A 20103-nucleotide genomic window follows, 5' to 3' on the forward strand; every position below is an offset into this window, starting at 1 on the left:
GGAAACAAGTCAACCATTGGAAGGAAGGAGCATCGGGTAAAGGAGATAAATCAATAAGCGAACCTATTTTTGTCATTTCCCTAATGATTGTCTTGAAGCTGCTAGACGGGAGGGGGGAGAGATGGAACGACAGAGGTCCTCATTAATGGGCTCAGAGGGAGAGTGGAGTGAAGGGGTGTTTGGGGAGATTGCCAGGAAAGTGGATGAAATGAGGCCCCTGGTGAACAGATAGTGAGACACATATGGGAGCGGAGGCGTCTTGGGGTGTTTCAAAGCACTTTCACTGCCATTTCCTCCTTGGGTCCTGTCCCTTTGTTATCCCGCCTTAGATCCTCTCAGAAACCTTGTACTGATTTCCATGACCCTCAGGTTGGGATGGTTTTATTGTGTTGGTTTGTGTTTTTTCAAAATACATATAGCTTTAATTGATTTTATGATTATAAACTAATGCATACTCATTATAACACTCAAGACAATGTGTAAAGGGGTAGAGAAGAAAGTGAAAATAACCCTACTACCCCAAGAAAACTCATTATCCTTCTAGTGTGACAGATTTTTTTTCCTTTGCTCCTTTTTAAAAAAACCTTTTTACATTGAAGGGATCCTCTCTGCATGCTGGTTTCTATTTTTGAATAGCTAATGTGTATACTCAGACTAGAGTACGAAAAGTTCAAGTGGGTACACAGTGTGGAGAAGGTAGGAGATACCTTTGCAAGGATACCTCTGACTCTGGCTTCTCTATGCAATTCATTTACCAATTGATTGATTCATTAATTAATTAGAAGACAATCATTGGGTGCCTACCATGCGATGGACACAAGGGGTCTGGATTTAAGACAGGCAACACTCGTGCCCTCAGGCTCCCACATCTCACTGCCCTGATGCCTCCATTTATTTAAGATCTCCGATTACAGTCTAGATACCTGGGAGAGATACGGTTCTCCAGAATGCATCTGGGGTCCACGGAGTGTGATCGGAGCCACTGAATTCCTGGGCAGAGGGCCTCAGAGTCCTGGACAGTCTTCCATTACTGTCTCATGAAGGGCCTTGTTCTTTGAGGTCTTGGCAACATGGAGCTTCCTTGACCCTTCCAGGTCACATCTTTGTCAAGCCTAAGGTGCATTCCCTTGGCCTGTGGGCCATTATTTGCAGTCCAGGCTCTTGCCTCGGGAGATAGAGCAGAGCCACAAGCCTTAGAGCCAAGCTTATTTGGCTTGAAGTTATGAGGGTAGATGAGAAGAAACGGGAGTGGTGCCTCTGAGTCAGCTCCCAAGGGTGGGGGTGAGCAGGAGCCCGGGCCTGAGCCAGCATGAGTGAATGTCGTGCTGCTGCTCCCAGGGGTGCCTCCCATTCATTCATGCCTGCGTTGAGCATTGAGTCGGCTCCTGCTGTGTACTAGGGGCTCTGTAAGCACTGCCATTGGAGAGATGAACAAGAACGTGTCCTTGCTTTCAAGCTGTAATTTCTTGGGGAGACAAATAGGAGGAGAGGTGATAAAATTGTACAATAGAAAGAGCTGTGGGGCACAGGGAGAGACCTTCCCGGACGAGGTGGTTAATTCTAGCATGTTCTGAACATAGGACTGGAAAAGAGGAGAAAGACCATTGCAGGTGGAGGCTAGAGCACTGGCATTACGTGCCCGTTCTTCATGCTTTCTTCAGAAAGAGAAGAGGGTGAGGAAAGGGCTGGAAGGGAGAGTGGCCGGGCCCCAGACAGAACTGGTTGCTCTCTGCCGAGATTACCCCGTCACCGTCCTTTCTGTTGCCTCGTGCACAGAGGCATGGGATGCCCATGGTCTCACCTTTGCTTCTGCAGCAGAACCTCACCTCAGGTTCTTCATTGCCCCAAACCCAAGTTCATCCCGAGGTTGAGATGAGCCGTAAGGTCTAAAGGGACAACCGTCCCAAGGATATGGGCATTTAACCACTTTCCACACTTCAAGCCAGAGGATTGTTGCTTTGCCTGGGTCCTTAGACGTCAGAATGTAGGCAGAGGGTCTGGATGGGGGAGGGCGTGGTAATGGGGTCTTCTCAGAACCTGTGAATTACCAAACCTTCACTTTTCGATGGAATCCTCCAGGGCTTTAGGCACTGCCGCTGACTGAGACCTCATGAATTTTCGGCCATCCAGATATCTGGTTAGTCACAGGAAGTTTGGGTCATTAGCACTTGGGGCCAAGAGCCTTGCTCCTGCCCTGAGCAGCTGGCAGTGGTGATGGCTACACCTTCCCAAAGCTAGCCCGGTGGTCACAGAGAAGCCTCAGATATCTGCACTTGGGTGTTCTCGAGTAGGTGAGCTGACAGGTCCTCGCAGGGAGCCGTATGCTTAGGTGATCCGGCTAGGGAAATGCAGGTGCGGACGTGGGAGCAGGGACTGGGGTCCGCCGAGGGGCTGCCACAGTCCCAGGAGGTGTTGTGGGGTAGAGAGCCTGGGGCAGCATATGGCCACCACGACCCGTCATGCCTTCAAGTCAGCACCTAAAAGCAGATTAACTGACGTCTGTGGCTGTCACTTGGCAGTTCTCGGGTAGAAGCCTGAACCTCAAAAAGCAATCCTAGAACCCAAGCAGACCCATGAGAGCTCATGATGTCTGCCACTCCCCATTCCTGCTTCCCAGGTCACCTGCTGGGCTCCTTGGACCTGCTGAGCAGCTTCTCTGAACTTGCTCGGGGCCCTGCTAGCCAGGGCCAAGGGCAGCTGAGCCCACACCTTGTGAATGGTCCCACTTCGACTAAGGATGAGGCAGGAGGTGGGAGGGACACCAGCTTCCCTCCTGCCAGAGCAGCAGCCCTCCTCCTCACACCTGGAGACCGGCGGTGACATCTGCCCTTTGGACCAGAGCTTCCCAAATACGTTTTCTGAAGCCATTCCCAGGAGAGGTGTTCTGATGAAAAGATGATGTGGTGAAGCAAGTTAAGGAATGCTGCACACCGGGGCGCCTGGGGGGCTCAATCGGTTAAGTGACTGCCTTCAGCTCAGGTCATGATCCCAGGGTCATAGGATCGAGTCCCACATCAGGCTCCCTGCTCAGTAGGGAATCTGCTTCTCCCTCTGCTCCTCACCCCCCTCTTACGATCACTCGCTCTCTCTCCCTCAAATAAGTAAAAATTCTTAAAAAAAAAAAAAAAAAAGGAATACTTTATACCATTCCCACTGCCTTTGGGGGAGGCGGTGGACACTGTTGACAATAGTCCCTAAGCTTCCAAGAAGTTCTGCTGGGGGGAAGCCTGCTCACTCTCCTGAATTCCGACTTTCCCTCATTGATTTGATCGCAGATTCCTACAGCACTAGCATCCGTGTATCCCGCGGCCTGCACTGTAGGAACACTGGCCTAGATGCCCTCTTATTCTCCTGACCTTTGTCAGCGGCTGGTCGGCATGTGGTCAGGAAAAGGCCTGCATGCCTGGGCCACCACTTCTGCCTTGCTTCTGTCCTCATGTTACCGTTTGGGTCTGGGGGATTCCGGGTGTCTGAACCTGGCCCAGGACCAGCTATCCTTTTCAGAAGGCTTATGGGACACCAGGTCCTGCTGTGGTCCCTGGTCCCTCTACACTTGGTCAGAGCTCTGGGTCAGAGCCCATGATGGGAGGGAAATGAAGGCCCCCGGTGATCAGTGGATACTGGTCACCCTGGGTGTGTTGTGGGGTGGGGGGGCTTGTCCCAAGAAGGGTGGCATCTGTGGAGCATGTCCGCTGGCAAGTTTAGCTCTCAGGGACCAAGTTCGATATGAGAGAGACTACGGGAAGAGGAATGGCTGGGTGTGTGGGTAGATTCTCCTCTGACTGGGTGGGTGGAAATTGGCACCGTGGGGTGTGGAGGCAGGGGGCTGGCTCTGAAGGCCTTGGAGCCCACCCAGTCTTCAGATCTGGTGGCTGGGCCCCAGAGCAGCAGAAGCCAGCAGAGCCGTCCCTAGATTGTGGGTCCTGGGTGAGCGCTGGGGCTGTGTGGGAGGGAGAGTGGGTGGTGACTCAGGTGCCTGGCGGCGGGGAGGAGACAGCCCTGGGCACTGCTGAGAGCCAGTGGAGAGGTCTGGAAGCTCAGGTGCAGCCTCCTGCCTCACCTGAGGCAGCCTCCCTTCCAGCACCAGGGCCTGAGCAGCGGCGGGCACCTTGCATCTCCTTCCCATGTCACCTCTGCAGGGAGGAGCTCTGTGCCCGGCTCTTCCTCACAGATGCCCTGAATGCCCACTGGCCACTGATGGGCACTGGGACAGGAAAGCATCGGGGGCCTGATTATGATCTGCCCTCCCTAGGGAAAGCTCTAGGCCCTACATGCTACACAGCAGGCCTGGAAGGTGGTGGGGGGACAAGGGGGATGATCCCTTGCCTTCCCTCCACTTGGCCAGATCTACTCTTTTCTCCATCCCGGATGCCAGAATCTGCCAGAGCATGGGTTGCTTGGCAAGACCTGTGGTGACAGCTCACTTGTGTTTGTCACAGCAGTCATGGAATGAAATCCAGCGCGCAGAGGGACTTGACTCCGGAAGCTGGTGATTCCCTCTCTCTCTCTGGGAACAGTGCCGCCTCCAACTCCTCCTGGGCTTGTGGTGCACCCAGGAGCCCGGATGCAGGCACTTGAATCATAGTCCTGCTGTTCAGAAGGGCTCAGGGAGCCCCCTCATCGATCTGCAGAGAAATGCAACCGAGAAAAGCCTGAATTCATTATTCATTCGCTTGTAGTTTGGTTCTTAGATGCCCTAACTTTGCTGTCCTGGACCCAGACTCATGATGCGTCTCTGTTTGCTATCTGTGTAGAAGCTTAGGAGAAATAGGGTGGGTCAAGGCAAGCTTCTCCTGACCTCATTAAATTTTTTTCTGAATTGGGTATTGAAACAGAAGAGAGCTCACATGGAGAGAACTGTTCTTTTTTCCAAAGGCTCTTCTATTCCGTTGAGCAGAGGTTCTAGAGGAGGAAGCCCCAGAGGTGATTCCCAGAGGCAGACCCCGACAGCCACGGCTGGGTCCTTGCTGAAGCATCGTCGTCCAGCGCCGTGGCGGGAGCGGGGACGAGCGTGAGCCTGCCGCCGCATCCCTGTCTCTTCCTTCTTTCCATTTCCGTTTTCAGCCCTGCTTAATCCCTGCTGTGCCTTTGAATCCCATGAGTAGCTGGAGTGTTGGCCAGATGTCTAACTATATTATTTATTGGCTGCATTTCTCCTTCTGTTGGGGAAGGTGCTCGGGGTTTAGAGCCCAATCAGAAATGGTTGTAGTTTCCCATGTGAAGGGCCCTCCGCTGCCCGGGCACCTGCTTGCTAATAGAGATGGCATAGGCCCTGCAAACGTCCAAGGGGGTTTGATGGAGTTTGTGTATTTCTGTGCACAGCCATCATGGAGGCTGTATCCCTCTCTCCTGGGTGAATCTGTTCCTTAACTTCATCTTTCCTACGCCATTTGAGTACATGATTTTGGCCACCATCATTGCCAACTGCATTGTCTTGGCCCTGGAACAGCATCTTCCTGAGGATGACAAGACCCCGATGTCCCGCAGACTGGTATGTGCCTCCCTCCTTCTCATCTTTCCCCCGGTCCCTTCTCTTCCCCAGTGGTTACCTTCTCCTTTGCTTCCTCGCCTGGTCCCCTCCCCCACCCCCTCCCTTACAGTTCAGTGAGGAGTTTGTTCTTTGCTGAGGGACATGCTGGTGACAAACCCCACTGGGAGGCAGAAGGACGAGAGGACTGACCTTTCTAACTCCCGCTCCCAGAAGTTCTGACGGCATCACAAACACTTGTGGATACACTGTGTGGTAGCCAGACAAGAAGAAAGGGCAGGAGCAAGGGCCATTAACTTCACTCCCCTGCCTAACGGATTTGGGAGTGAGAGGGAGAAAGAAGGGTGCTCAAAGCCTATGTGCATTGATAGTGCTGAACTTTGTAGGTGTCGTGTCCGTATTCTCCTTAAAGCAAGGAGTCACGTGTCTAGCGTATTCTCCCAACAGAGGGCAAACTAATTGCTTAAAATCTAAATGTATGTCTAAGCGGCTTCAGCCTAATTACCTGCAAAAAAGAACCCTTGAGCTTGCAGGATAAGTGAAGGCCAGCAGTGGAAGGCCAGGGTGAAGCCAGAAACATCAGCCACTCTCCTGGGAAGAAGTCTGGCTTGACTGTGACCCCCATACCCATCCCTTCGGGCAGCTGGCTCCCCCAGGCTTCCCGTGCTCTTGTGTACTCCCCGAGCCCTTCAGCGAGTGCACTCACTTCCCACTAGTACTCAGGTGTCCTATAGGAGCGAGGAGTGGTCAGAGTAGAGAGGGTGGCTGGGGCGTGACTTTGTCTGCATTCCCTTCCCCCCTTACCAGTACCCATGCTTCTCATCCTGCAGGAGAAGACGGAACCGTATTTCATTGGGATCTTTTGCTTTGAAGCTGGTATCAAAATTGTGGCCCTGGGGTTCATCTTCCATAAGGGCTCGTACCTCCGCAATGGCTGGAATGTCATGGACTTCATCGTGGTCCTCAGTGGGTGAGTCCTCTTCCAGTCTGTCCTTTCTGGTGTGAGGGGTTGTGCCCGTGGGGTCTTGTGGTCCTGAAGTGGCTGGTAGAAGGAACCCAGGGGTGGGAAGGCAGCACAGGGAGTAGGGTCAGAACAAAAAAGTTCAAGGACGAGATTCCTCACGGGGCTAAACCATAGGTGACCCATGTGCAGGGGGTACGGGTACTCTGTGGGGATGCTTGTGGCATTCTGTAGAGGTTACAGAACCAAGGTGTGGCTGCTTCTGCTTCTGGTTTTCATTCGGTGTTTGACTAATGCTAGACACACATATCCCAGTGAGTCTTTGCACTAAAGCACACAGCTTGCCCTAGCCTGAGGGGCCCCCACCAAAATGGGCCCCAAATGCCATGAGATGCAGTGTTTCCTTGAATGTTGAAGAACCACCTCCCGCAATGATATTTTCTTAACTGATAATTGAGACTTGTGTCCCGACCACAGAACTTTTTATGATTTGCAGATTTATTAATAGGAGTATAAAATTGAATCACATTAAAATATTTGATAAGTAATCCTGAATTATTGCTGATGCAGTGTCATATTTGCATTATTTAAATATTTGATAAATCATTTTTTTGAGAATGAATATAGTATGGCCTCTGTTGGGGCCTATCCAATGCCATTAGCAGCATATGTGATGGCCTTGGGACTGGTGGTAATGGGCATGACTCTCTGGGCTTTTGTGGTTGCTCGCTGTTGTTTGTGTCTGGTGGCTTTTGGTGCCTGCATGGGAGGGTAGTGGCCCAGGCCTCATGGGGGAGCTGCTGGCCTGTGTGGGCCTGGCTATGGCAGTAAGGGGTGTGACTTGAGAAGTCCCATACCCAGCTGCTTGCCAGACCTGTGTGGAAAAGAAGAGAATGCAGTAAAAAAGCGAGGAGGGGAATCTAGAAGCCACCATCATGACTGATCAAAAGGAGAAGGGAACAAAGAGGAAATTTGTTCCAGGGAACAGAGGAGCGGAGGTAGATAAAGTCTGAGGAAAACAAGAGCTTGGGAATGTTCGCGTCTACTCATGTCTTGTAGAACACATGCAGTACTCATACTTTTAACCTTCCCACCAATTGCGATTAAGTGAAAGAGAAGAAGTTGAAGGTGTAGAGGACTGGAATGTTCGAATGGAGCTCATAAGCAGGCAAACCCTTAGTATAGGGAACAGATAAATGGAGACGATGATGTTTAAAAACATCTGTTGTCTTACGGGCGGATTTTCTGAAGGTTACTCTTGTAAAAAAAAAAAAATTCTACTGAATCTTAAACACGGCTTAGTCTATGAAGATAATTTGTACATCGTGTTTCAGAAGTGCGTGGTCATAGACAATGCAGAACACCTGGGCCATGTTTCTCATGGTTTATTTTTTTCAGCTTTATTGAGGTATGATTGACAGATGGAAATTATATATATTTAAGGTGCGTGTTGTGATGTTTAGATACACACTGCAGAATGATTACCACAATCAAGCTAATTAACATACCCGTCATCTCACACAGTTACCTGTTTCATGTGTGTGGTGAGATCACTTGAGCTCCACTCCGCAAATTTGAAGTGTACGGTACATTATTATTAACTGTGTGACCACTGTGTGGTCACCATGTGTGTGGTCACCGGGACTTACTCTTCTGGAGCTGATAGTTTGTACTCTTGACAGGTTTCTCCCCCACTCCCAGCTCCTAGCAAGTACCATTCATTTCTCTGTTACTGTGAGTTCGATTTTTTTTTTTTAAGGCTCTGCATAGAAATGAGATCATGAAGTAGTTTTCTTTTCAGTGCTTGGGTTATTTCAGTTAGCATAATGCTCTCCGAGTTCATCCGTATCATCGCAAATGGCATCATTCTTTTTTTTTTAAGGCTAAATAGCATTCCTTTGTCACCCACCGATGGACTTTGAGGTTGTTTTCCTATCTTGGCTATTGTGAATAATGCTACAGTGAACATGGGGGTGTAAGTATCTCTTCAAGTTAGTGGTTTTATTTCCTTTGGTTATATACTCAGAAGTGGGATTGCTGGATTTATGGTATTTCTATTTTTAATTTTTTGAGGAGCCTCTATACTATTTTCCATAGTGACTGTGCCAATTTAACATTCGCATCAATAGTGCGTGAGGGTTCCCTTTTCTCCATGTCCCCGCCAAGGCTTGTTATCTTTTGACTTTTTGATAATGGCTTGGTGATGTTTTAAATGTCCCTAACATAAGTAATACTAGTATATCGTGAAAGGTCTAAACGAGAATCTGAGTCCTTTAGAAATATTGTGATTCTGTCTGGGAGCAAAGTACCACATACTGTAATGCATGTGGTTTATATGTCAACATTGTGTGTGCTCTTGGTACTGTTGAGTTCTGTATGTGTCAGAGGCCATTTGAAATTTCTCATTTCACCATTTACTTATTTAGAGAGTTGCGAGTGGGCAAAGAAGAGGGGGAGGGAGAGAGACACTTAAGGAGGTTCCACACCCGGCACAGAGCCTGATGTGGGGCTCGATCTCACAATCCTGAGATCATGACCTGAGCCCAAGTCAAGAGTTGGACGCTTAACTGACCAAGCCACCCTGGTGCCCCTCATCCATTTATTTTTATTTTAAACTATTATGTGTCCATTAAACAAAATATTGGAAAGTCAAAAGAGAAAAACAGTTTATTGATGAAGAATTCAGAACTATTTGGTGGTGTTTCCTTCCAGACCTTTCAGTGCTAAGGAAGTTTTCTTTTCAATGCATATAATTTTGCGGCCTTTTGTCAAAGCCATATGGGCGTAGTACATATTACTCCATATTTTGGTAAAAATCTGTAATGCTTGACCAGCGGTTTATTACATGGATGTCCATGGAAGATGTGGCCTTCTCCATTTTTAAAGATTTTATTTATTTATTTGACAGAGATCACAAGTAGGCAGAGAGGCAGGCAGAGAGAGAGGAGGAAGCAGGCTCCCTGCTGAGCAGAAAGCCCAATGCGGGGCTCGATCCCAGGACCCTGGGATCACGACCCGAGTCGAAGGCAGAGGCTTCAACCCACTGAGCCACCCAGGCTCCCCAACTTCTCCATTTTTACCATGATTTGACAGCGAGGTTGCCTTCTGGTTTGGGCTATTTTAGTTAATGATTAAACATGTTCCAGTGTACGTCTTTAGGATATCCCATTTTGAGAGGCATCATGACAGGTCGAAGTGCTTCTAAAGGTGACTCTGCCATTCTGGTGTGGGGTCTGGCCGCTAGTATGTGCGAGGGGAGGTGGAGGAACTGGACCCTTTGACAGGATGTGAGAAGACTGTTGGAAATTGAGGTACTGGCTTCCCAGAAGGGTTGCCATGTGACTTGAGGAGCGGGTTTGTAGGAATCACCAGGATCTTTCCATTAGCATGGCCAGGAAGGCCCTCTGTGTCCTCGTCCGCATGTGTCGGGGTGCACACGAGTGGGCCCAGGTGGTGACACTGAGGCCATGTCACTCATCCTCTTCATTCTCTGCCTGCCCAGCCCTCCAACCTCTTAATAGTGGCTCTTCAGACTTTGCTGAAAAGTCTCTGCTGTCCATTGGAACCAACGGGACTTTGTCCCTGTTCTTCCTGCACCTCCTGATTTCTTTCTCTCTCCTTAATTCCCACGTGAATGTGCCCCAGGGAAAGGGCTTGGTGCTAGGGTTCGTGCTGAGGGTTCCCCAGGAATGGCTACTCGGATTTAGCCTGCAGTGCACATGGTGTGCTCACACACCACATTGCACCGCTCCCCAGCGCCCATTTCTCAAGCTGGAGCATCGTCGACGTCAGCCCGTGTCTTACAATAAGGACACAATATTGTGTAATTGACAGCACTTTTCTTCCTGTCTTTGCTAAGAAGGAACTCATGGGGCACCTTACAACTCTTGGGGTCTTAGAAGCAGTGAGATATGTTATAATACCAACCAGGTAGTCAGGCAGATCAGCCTCTTGATGTGACTCATCAAGTCCTCAGGGTGGTTAAGTGCTCTGCCCAAGATCACTGCTTCTTGACCGCAGCCCCAGGGTCGGCACTGTGCCCTTTGACCCAGGGCTGGTGCTTTACCTGGGACAGGCCCCTCTCTGGGCTTCCTGACGTCCGCCGCTGCAGCGGTCCCTGCTGGTAGCCCCTCCCTCCCACCGGAACTCCAGGTGTCCCCGTGCATTTTCCTCCTGTGTACAGAGGGAATGACAGGTGCTGGAGCGTGACACAGTGCCTCGGGCTGAGACTGCACAACTTCTCAGCTCTCAGTGTGTGACTCGAGGAGAGGGACTGAGGGAGGAGGTGTTGAGGTGTCAGACGGCTGGTTCGGTGAAAGACCTTCTATCAGTGACCTTTGCTAAGGAAGGAGTAGCTGGGGACTGGGCCCCTCTGACCTTCCCACCTCTGGTATTCTTAGGTCTGTAAGTTGAGAGAGTTCATGGTTTAGGAAGTTAATGTATGTGCTTTATTCATCTAAGGCTCATAATCCCCCAAATGAGGTCTTGTTATCCTCATTTCATAGATGAAGAAAACGGGTTTGGGGAGGGTATGTGACTTACTAGAAACTACTCGATCCAGGACTTGAGCCGACATCTGCTGGCCCCAGGGTCCTTCTTCACACTCATTCCTGCACACTGTCAGCCACCTGCCAAGCTCACGGGCTCTGTGTGTCGTATGCAATCTCTGTGAGGGTGTGTTCCTTCAGATCCCTTGATGCAATGTGGAGTGCGTGGGGCGGGGCATGATTTGGCAAATATCCCCATCCCAGAGCTGCAACTTACCACGTGACTTGAGGAGGGCCAGAGTCCCATATGTCCATCCTAAGACTTCTCTCTGTGGTTAAGAAGGCCTGTAGCTCAGCTCTTGTGGGGTTACTGTATAAAAGCTGAATCACAAGTTCATTAATAGGCTTGTTCGTTCATTCACGCGTTTACCCATTTTTTGAACAAACTTGTATCATGGAGCACTCAAGCAAGGGCTAGGACTGTGACACACCAAAGTTAATGTATTCTCATTTCTCCTAAAAGACAGTGGAATTTGCCGTTCCTTTAACAAACTAGTACCTTATATAACTTGGGATCTCTTGTATTGGTAACAATTCAGGACATGCGGTGTCTAAACATTTGTTAGGCCACCTGGAAAATTCTAAAGTATTTGAAGTCATTATCCCCTATTAGTCATTATAATAAATCATAGTACCTGGAAGAGATGGGTGAGTGATAGAGGAGGATGGGAACTCAGAGATGCTCCTAAGCTGCTAAGAATAGGGAAGTAAGGGCAAGGACTGTCTTTCTTTCTTTCTTTTTTTAAATTTAAATTTAATTTATTTTTTTTCAGTGCTCCAAAATTCATTGTTTATGCACCACACCCAGTGCTCCATGCAATACATGCCCTCCATAATACCTACCACCACCCCTCGCCTCCAAAACCCTCAGTTTGTTTCTCAGAGTCCATAGTCTCTCATGGTTCATCTCCCCCTCCGATTTCCCCTGACTCCCTTCTCCTCTTCTTTTCCCAGTGTCCTCTGTGTTATTTCTTATGCTCCACAAGTAAGTGAAACCCTACGATAATTGACTCTCTCTGCTTGACTTATTTCACTCAGCATGGTCTCCTCCAATCCCGTCCATGTTGATACAAAAGTTGGGTATTCATCTTTTCTGATGGAGGCGTCATACTTCATCGTATATATGGACCACATCTTCCTTATCCATTTGTCCGTTGAAGGGCATCTGGGCTCTTTCCACAGTTTGGTTACCGTGGCCATTGCCGCTATGAACATTGGGGTACAGATGGCCCTTCTTTTCACTACATCTGTATCTTTGGGGTAAATACCCAGTTGTTCAATTGCAGGGTCATAGAGTAGCTCTATTTTTAATTTCTTAAGGAATCTCCACACTGTTTTCCAGAGTGGCTGCACCAACTTGCATTCCTATCAACAGTGTAAGAGGGTTCCCCTTTCTCCATATCCTCTCCAACACACAAATGGCTAACAGACACATGAAAAAATATTGATCATCATTTGCCATCAGGGAGATTCAAATCAAAATCACATTGAGATACCACCTTAGAGCAGTTAGAATGGCCAAAATCAACAAGACCAGAAACAACACGTGTTGGAGGACTGTCTTTCAACACTATTCCTCTCTGTAGCCTCAGGGCCTGGATTGTAGTAGGTAAATGTTAATTGAATCGAATCCTTTGCTTCATCCCAGAATCTCTCATCATCTATAGGATGCAAAAGAGAGTACCGAGGGAAGCCTGGGCCTGGGCGTAGGGAAGTGTTTTCTGTTACCAGTCCTTCACCTTAATCTACAACGTCTCTCTCACGTAGCTATGACTCATCCCAGCTGGCTCCCATTCTGATCGCTCTGTTAGAGAAAGGAGAGCTGGGAATTCAGTCTCTAGGTTAGTAAGAGTTACAGGGTTCTAGTCACTTGGGCCTGTTTACAGGGTTCTCAGTGTTACCTTTTGGGGATTGCTTCCTAGGTGATGGGGTTGAGGGTAGGGTGAGGGCGGAATATTGAAGACCCAGCCTTCTAGACGTAGCTATAGGGGCTGGTAAGGGGAAAGCAACAGGAGTGGGTCACCTGCCATTTGCTGTACAATGAAAGCTGCCATTTGTTAATCCACGTGCCAAAGACTGTAGTATGTAATCCCACATGCACACGTATGTATGTATGTATGTCGTTACTGCTCAGAACATGCTGTGCCAGCAGTTTTGGCATCCTTACTGTGGGAGATGACCTGTTTTGACTGTTCCCTTAACTGTGAGTGTCTGGGTGCAAACCCTGGAGAGTGGGTAGGTGTATCTGAGCTTGGGGCTTTTCCTCTTTTTTTCTACTGAGCCCCTTACTCCGCCCTTCTGTCTTCCTTCACGAGCCATGGTCGCACACCCACAGTGTGCCGGGCACTGTGCTCGGTGTGCATGGGTGTGGGTGGGCTGGGGCTGAGTGTCCCGCGCCGAGAACCATGTATCATGAAAATCGAGAGGAAGGGCACCAACCTACCTTTGGGGGGGGGTTGGGGCAAACTTTCCGAAAGAAGTAACATTTAAATTCGGCTGCAAGATGGGCAGGTGGGACTTAGACAAGGAAGAGGAGGTTTTTGGGGGAAGGAACGCTTCGTCCAAATCCTTGCAGTTGCGAGAGGGAGAGTAAGCAGGACAGTTCTGGGGTGTTGGCTGGTGGTGTTTGAGAGCTGAGCCTGGAGGTCTGCAGGAGCCCAAGCTGGTCTGGCCCGGGAGCCCGAGCTTTAGCTGGGGTGGGGGGCAGTGGGGAACCCCTGCAGGCTTTGAGCCGGACTGGAATGATGCGTTCTAACTCTGCACAGGTCTTGGCAGGGAGAGGAGAAGGGAGCCATGGCCATGTCTTGGGCCGCAGTTTGGGGGGATGTGCATAACCAAGCTGAGAGAGGATAGATAAAGGAAGAGGGAGCAGGAAAGAGAAAAGCCAGAGGACATGCGGGGGCTGCCAGCACAGGTCCCCAACTTCTCCTGAGCAGCACACGCCGAGGGCTTCAGCCTGAAGCTTGTTGGGAGGAGGATGGTATCTGGAGCTAAATATACACTGATAGGTATTTTTAGAGGGTTTCTGTAAGGAGGCCGCCCTAATACACGAGTTTCCTGAGCAGCTACAGATCGAGGAAAGCAGTTTCCTGGTGGGAGCCCCGTCTCTAGTGCCGAGAATGTGGGGGAGGTGTTGCGAACGCAGTCCCGGGGCCCCCTGCCCGATTTAAACCTCTGTGGTAATAGTACCATAACACTTGTATTTATATACCGTGAGCCTGGCAGGATTTACAGACCCGCCCTGTGCTCATCCTCTCTGCTCTCCGTGGGTGAAGCAGGGAGGTGGGGGCACGGGAGGGCTGGGTAAGGGGAGGGGGCATTGGAGCTTGTCATTTGGGAGATGGAGAAACTGAGGCTGGGTGAGGAGATGTGAGGGCTTGACTCTGGAGGAGCTGAGTCAGGGCAAGGGAACAAGGACTCTGGTGCCCTAATGCTGATGGCGGGGTGCTCTGCTGACCCTCATGCTGGACTGCTTCTCGGGTTCTTGTTCCCGGCACAGTTGGTGACTGCTCGCCCGGACATATCCATGTCCTCAGGGACTGTCATTTCTAACCCCACACTGGGGGCACACGGCTGCCGCTTACGGCACTCCTTTCATCAGAACATTATTATTACTATTTTTTAAAGTGCGTTTTCCTCCAGATAGATGAATGATGGGAAGGCTGGAGTTAGAATAAGGAATTTTGTTTCTCGTGGAGCTTAGAGATCTCTCAGCTCTGTGCCAGTGAGAAACCCAGTTCCTTCAGGGAGACTCTGAAGGAGGGTCCCAGGTGGTAGTGGACAGGTGGGTGAGTAAACTCAGGATTACTCCTTGAGTGCTGGGTAATTGTCCTTTCATTTATGAAAGGACATTTTTTTCTATATTGAGAATTATCTTTGAGTCACTCAAAAGATATTTATTGAGCAGCTACTATGTTCTGGTTTTGGCATCATTTCTCTCTCCTGAAAGGCTGCTTCTTGCCTCCCCCACTGACTGATGGAAGCTGGAACTGGAGAGAACCAAGTAAGGCCTGAATTGGCCGTGGTGTTAATAAGGAGGTAGTGGGAGAGGGAGTGGGGGAAGCTTCAGAATCCATGTGGAGGTCGGTTCGGGGCTATTTTTCTGGCTTTACGTCCATTCCGAACAGCTTAGAGAAAATATGATGGCCAGTTGCTTTCTCAGTCAGACCGTGTCTCTCCTAGGGCCCTCCAGTGCGTGCCCTCCGGTGCGTGCCCTCTTCCACGTGTGTGAGTGTGTGTGGGAGAGCGTGGCAGCAGGGGCATTCCACGGCATGTCTGCAAAGCAGAGATGGATGTAGCATAAATATTCATTCTGTAGGTTTACCAGGTAGGCTTCCGAATTGAGGGGAGTGTTTACATTTGCCTTCTGTGGCTGACGCACGTCCCCTCACCTGGGCAGAGAGGTGTCCCCTGGAGTCTGTGTTGCAGATGGAGTCCACCGTGAGGCTCAAGTTCATCCGTGTGAAATGTGCAATTCAGCAGCACTATTTAATGCACGTATCCCTGAAGTCAGGAGCTAGCAGAGGTGATGAGTGCAGAATGGTTGCCCACAGGAGGGATTGAGGAAGCAGGACAGGTGTTGAAAGGAAAAAGAAGGTGTACAGATCTTTAAAGAGAACACACAAAGGAAAGTGAAGTTTACGGTTATAAAATTTGATTACTGAATTTCAGATTTAGGAGGATGCTAAATTGCCCTGGCTTTCCCTTATTTATTTATTTTTTAAGGTTTTTTTAAATTTAAGAGTGAGAAGGAGCAGTGGTGAGGGGCAGAGGGAGGGAAAGAGAGAGAGAAGCAGACTCCCCGCAGAGCAAGGAGGCAGACGTGGGGCTCAATGCCAGGACCCAGAGATCATGCATGACCTGAGCCAGAGACAGACACGTAACAGGCTGAGCCACCCAGGTGCCCCTTGGCTTTCCCTTATTTATTATCTGTCACAGAAGAGCAAACGGAGGCCCCAGAGGCCAAGCAACTTGTGGAGGGTGTCATAGCCGGATCGCGGTGAACAGGGACCCGCCGCCTGGTTTGTGGTTGTGCCCCACTGTCCCTGATAGTGGGAAGCTGCTGCTACTTGATTGTGCTTAGGCTGTTCAGCTGGGGTGGGAGGAAACAAATACGATTTTTTATTAGCTGGAGGATATATGCGGATCTTCTATGGAAACAGTTTAATCTAGTGGACTGAATGTTTCGGGGCTCGTGGGCTCTGGTCCTGACACTACAACGCATTGTCTCCATGATGCTGGGTGATACGTCAATGATCCCTGCCTCAGTTTCCTTTGTGAAGTGAGGACAACATTTGCTCTAACTTTTTCACTGTGTCTTATGACAAGCGAATGAAATAATGACAATGCCGGTGTTGATGGTGATGGCTCCCATTCCACCAGGCGCTCACATGTCTTATTTCATTTGTTTATTTAAAAAAAATTTTTTTATTTTTTTAATTTCTTTTCAGTGTTCCAGAATTCATTGTTTATGCATCACACCCAGTGCTCCATGCAATGCATGCCCTCCTTAATACCCAGCACCAGGCTCACCCAACCTCCCGTCCTCTGCCCCTTCAAGACCCTCAGATTGTTCCTCAGAGTCCACAGTCTCTCATGGTTCGTCTCCCCCTCCAATTTCCCCCAACTCCCTTCTCTTCTCCATTTCCCCATGTCCTCCGTGTTATCTCTTATGCTCCACAAGTAAGTGAAACCATATGATACTTGACTCTCTCTGCTTGACTTATTTCACTCTCTTCTAGTCCCGTCCATGTTGATACAAAAGTTGGGTATTCATCCTTTCTGATGGAGGCATAATACTCCATAGTGTATATGGACCACATCTTCCTCATCCATTCGTCTGTTGAAGGACATCTTGGTTCTTTCCACAGTTTGGCGACTGTGGCCATTGCTGCTATGAACATTGGGGCACAGATGGCCCTTCTTTTCACTACATCAGTATCTTCAGGGTAAACACCCAGTAGTGCAATTGCAGGGTCTTAGAGAAGCTCTATTTTTAATTTCTTAAGGAATCTCCACAGTTTTCCAAAGTGGCTGCACCAACTTGCATTCCCACCAACAGTGTAAGAGGGTTCCCCTTTCTCCACATCCTCTCCAACACACGTTGTTTATTGTCTTGTTGATTTTGGCCATTCTGACTGGTGTAAGGTGTTATCTCAGTGTGGTTTTGATTTGAATCTCCCTGATGGCTAGTGATAATGAACATTTTCTCATGTGTCTGTTAACCATGGCTAACACGTCTTATTTTAAATGGGAAAGCCTTCATGCTGCGTCTAAGCCCTGGTACAGGTCATTTTAAATTGGAAGGGGAGGTGAACCATGAGAGACTATGGACTCTGAAAAACAATCTGAAGGGTTTGAAGAGGTTGGGGGTGGGAGGTTGGGGGAACCAGGTGGTGGGTATTAGAGAGGGCACGGATTGCATGGAGCACTGGGTGTGGTACAAAAACAATGAATACTGTTGTGTTGAAAATAAATAAAAAAAAATGATTAAAAAAAATGTAGGAATGCAGCAAGGCTGACAACTGTCTCCATTTCGCAGTTGAGGCAGCCAATGCTCAAAGGGGCTACGTCAGGTGCTTCGTAGCCAAATAGCTACGAAGGGCAGGGAATGCCATTTTAATTCCTTTACCAACAATTCCAGAGCCCACGCTCTATCATCCTCTGAGGCCCAGCGGCCTCAGCAAAAGTGCCCCGAAAGGTAATGAAACAAAATAGCAAATCAGTGAGCAGTGATACCTTCCCCAGGACAGTGATAATATGAAGATAAATGCTAAAATACACATAAAGCACCTTAAAAAAAAAAGGTGTATAAACAATGAAAGTATCCAAAATACTCTGGTTCGGTAGCGCTCATTCAGCACAGTCATTTATCTCCATAAAACTTGCGGCCACAGAGACAAGTTTCACTACAGTCTACTGCAAATTCCAAAACTGTGGTTAATTAAACGATTTCCATTGCTTGTCATTTTGTTTCACGACTGACGTTTACTGCAACTTGAATGTGGAATCTCTCTCACTTCCTTTTGGTAGCGTGTCTAATCTCATCAGAACTGATCAAATCCTTCCACAGTGATTATCAACAACAACAAAGAAAGTCCAAGAGTAACAGCTGGAACAGAGGCCTTCATTTTTCATCTTTACCGATGATGAAAACCCTGCATTACCCAGATTCCCCGGCCCCCTGCCTTTAATTAATTAATTAATTAATTAATATTTTGGCTTCATCTTCTGGCCCGCCATTTCTCCTCTCTCCTTCATACAGATATACACAGGTTAGAGGGGTCTGGTTGTTACAAAGGAGGGCTGAAGAGAATGTCCCTCTTCCCTCAGTCGGAATGCCCCATCAGAGAGCTCTAGTTACCGCTCTGAGGAGAGCTGACTGGGAAGACCGAGCTCCAATGTCCTCCAACCCTGTCTTTCATTTCCTTCTGTCTCGGCTGCCACTCTTCTGTCAGAAGCCTGGGCCGTGGTGACACAGTGGTTAGGAGAGGAGCTCAAGGCCATGCCTTTCTCCCTGGATTGTAACTCTGGGACAGTGACTGGGAGGCTGAGTGACAGGTGTGGCTGGTTCACAATTTGAGGTGACATTTGCGTTGAAGTCTCATGATTTACGTCACTGTGGGGGTCCCATGTATCTCACCTCCTCCTCCCACCCCTTTGGAGCCCAGCTGGGCTTATGGCGTTGGTCCTTAGCCCAGGGCCACATAACTGGCCATGGGGAGACAAAATGAAACAGACGGGTCTGCTGTGTCTTTGCTGTTGGGTCTGAGTCAAAAGTCTGGGTGAAAAGGGATGACCGGGGTGAGGTCTGTTCCAGCTTGGCCCACTGAGGGCTGAACATGCCTTGCACCCACATCTGAAACCTGGAGGGGTTTCAGGTTCCAGGGGGTTCAGATTCCAGGGAAGACCTGGAGGGGCCAGTCGAAGACAGGGAGGAAGGAAGGGTGGAGGCGGCCCGTATGCGTCGAGCACCTTCCATGTTCTGCACATTGTGCTGACTCCGAGGGATACGGCCATGGAGAGAGATGTCCTTTCTCTTGTCTTAGAGCTTGCCACCCAGTACAGAAGACAGATGTTAAATATACTTAAATTTAATAGTTTTTAAAGTGCTCCCAAGGAGACCTGTTAGGAGGCTGGGAGGGTTTTAAACTGGGAACCTAACCTAATCTGAGGGAGGACGTATAAGGAGTTGCTGTTGATGTGGAAGGTTGGAGACTGGGTAGCATTTGGCTGGAAAAAGAAGACAAGAGGGAAGGGGGTGGGATGAAGAGGGTAGAGGCAGAGGATAGGGCAGCTGTGAAGGGCTAGAGGTGGGAAAGCCTGGCAGGTCTGGGAAACAGAAGACCAATGGGCCTGTCACGTTGTGACGGAGATGAGGGTAAGTTGAGGGAGACTGGAGAAGGGGGCGGGGGCCACGTCATTCAGGGCCACACTGCATTACCAGGGGCATTCCATGGAATGCCACTATGTGGTTTGAAGTAGGAAAGTGGACCCGTTTGCAGCACATGAATGGGGATGGGACAATAGAACCACTTCCCTGAATGACTCTGTGTCTGCTCAAAATTAGGGACACACAATTAGTGTCCTCCAAGAGTCCCTCTCTTCTGTCTTGCCTCCTCCTTCCAGCACTGCCCTCAACTATAATTTTGTTTAACCTTTTGGAGTTGTACCAAAACCCCGTCAGCAGACCTTATAATCTAGCCCATTATATGCTAAAGATCTGTTCATCTTGCCCAGAGCAGAGACATAGTCCTGCCTTCTGGGTTCACAGTCTGAGCATCTCCTACTGATTCAAATAATGGGTAAGAATTGATGAGTGTGTGGGCTTTTATTTTTGATATTCAGTGGAGACATTATTTTAAAAATGCTTTTGCGAGAACATTGCTATATGATTATTATGATTTTTATTTTTCTGATAGAACAATAGTCAAAAGATCAAGCCAACCCACATGCTTGTTTATGGGATGTTTCTCTTTTTTTCCTGCCTTCTAAGCCTGTGACACATCATGATGCTGGATCTGGATCCCAGTTGAACTCTGGTTAATAACCACCATAAACACAATATTTTGTGCTTTAGGGGCTCCATCCGGGGAGAGCTCACAGTG

The 20103-nt window shown here is 49.0% G+C and overlaps 1 protein-coding gene across 3 annotated transcripts in view; it reads left to right on the forward strand.

The window, feature by feature from the left end:
• LOC111150674 (calcium voltage-gated channel subunit alpha1 E) overlaps positions 1–20103 on the forward strand; it is a 309893-nt gene that overhangs the window by 21239 nt on the left and 268551 nt on the right. For all 3 annotated transcript variants that reach the window (XM_022508204.1, XM_022508205.1, XM_022508206.1), the window contains exons 2-3: positions 5386–5491; positions 6319–6458. In XM_022508204.1, coding sequence (XP_022363912.1) covers positions 5386–5491; positions 6319–6458 — 246 coding nt within the window. The remainder of the gene's footprint in view (positions 1–5385; positions 5492–6318; positions 6459–20103) is intronic.

The sequence above is a fragment of the Enhydra lutris genome, unplaced genomic scaffold, assembly GCF_002288905.1.
Source record: "Enhydra lutris kenyoni isolate GAN:26980312 unplaced genomic scaffold, ASM228890v2 scaffoldscaffold24, whole genome shotgun sequence".
Lineage (NCBI taxonomy): Eukaryota > Metazoa > Chordata > Mammalia > Carnivora > Mustelidae > Enhydra > Enhydra lutris.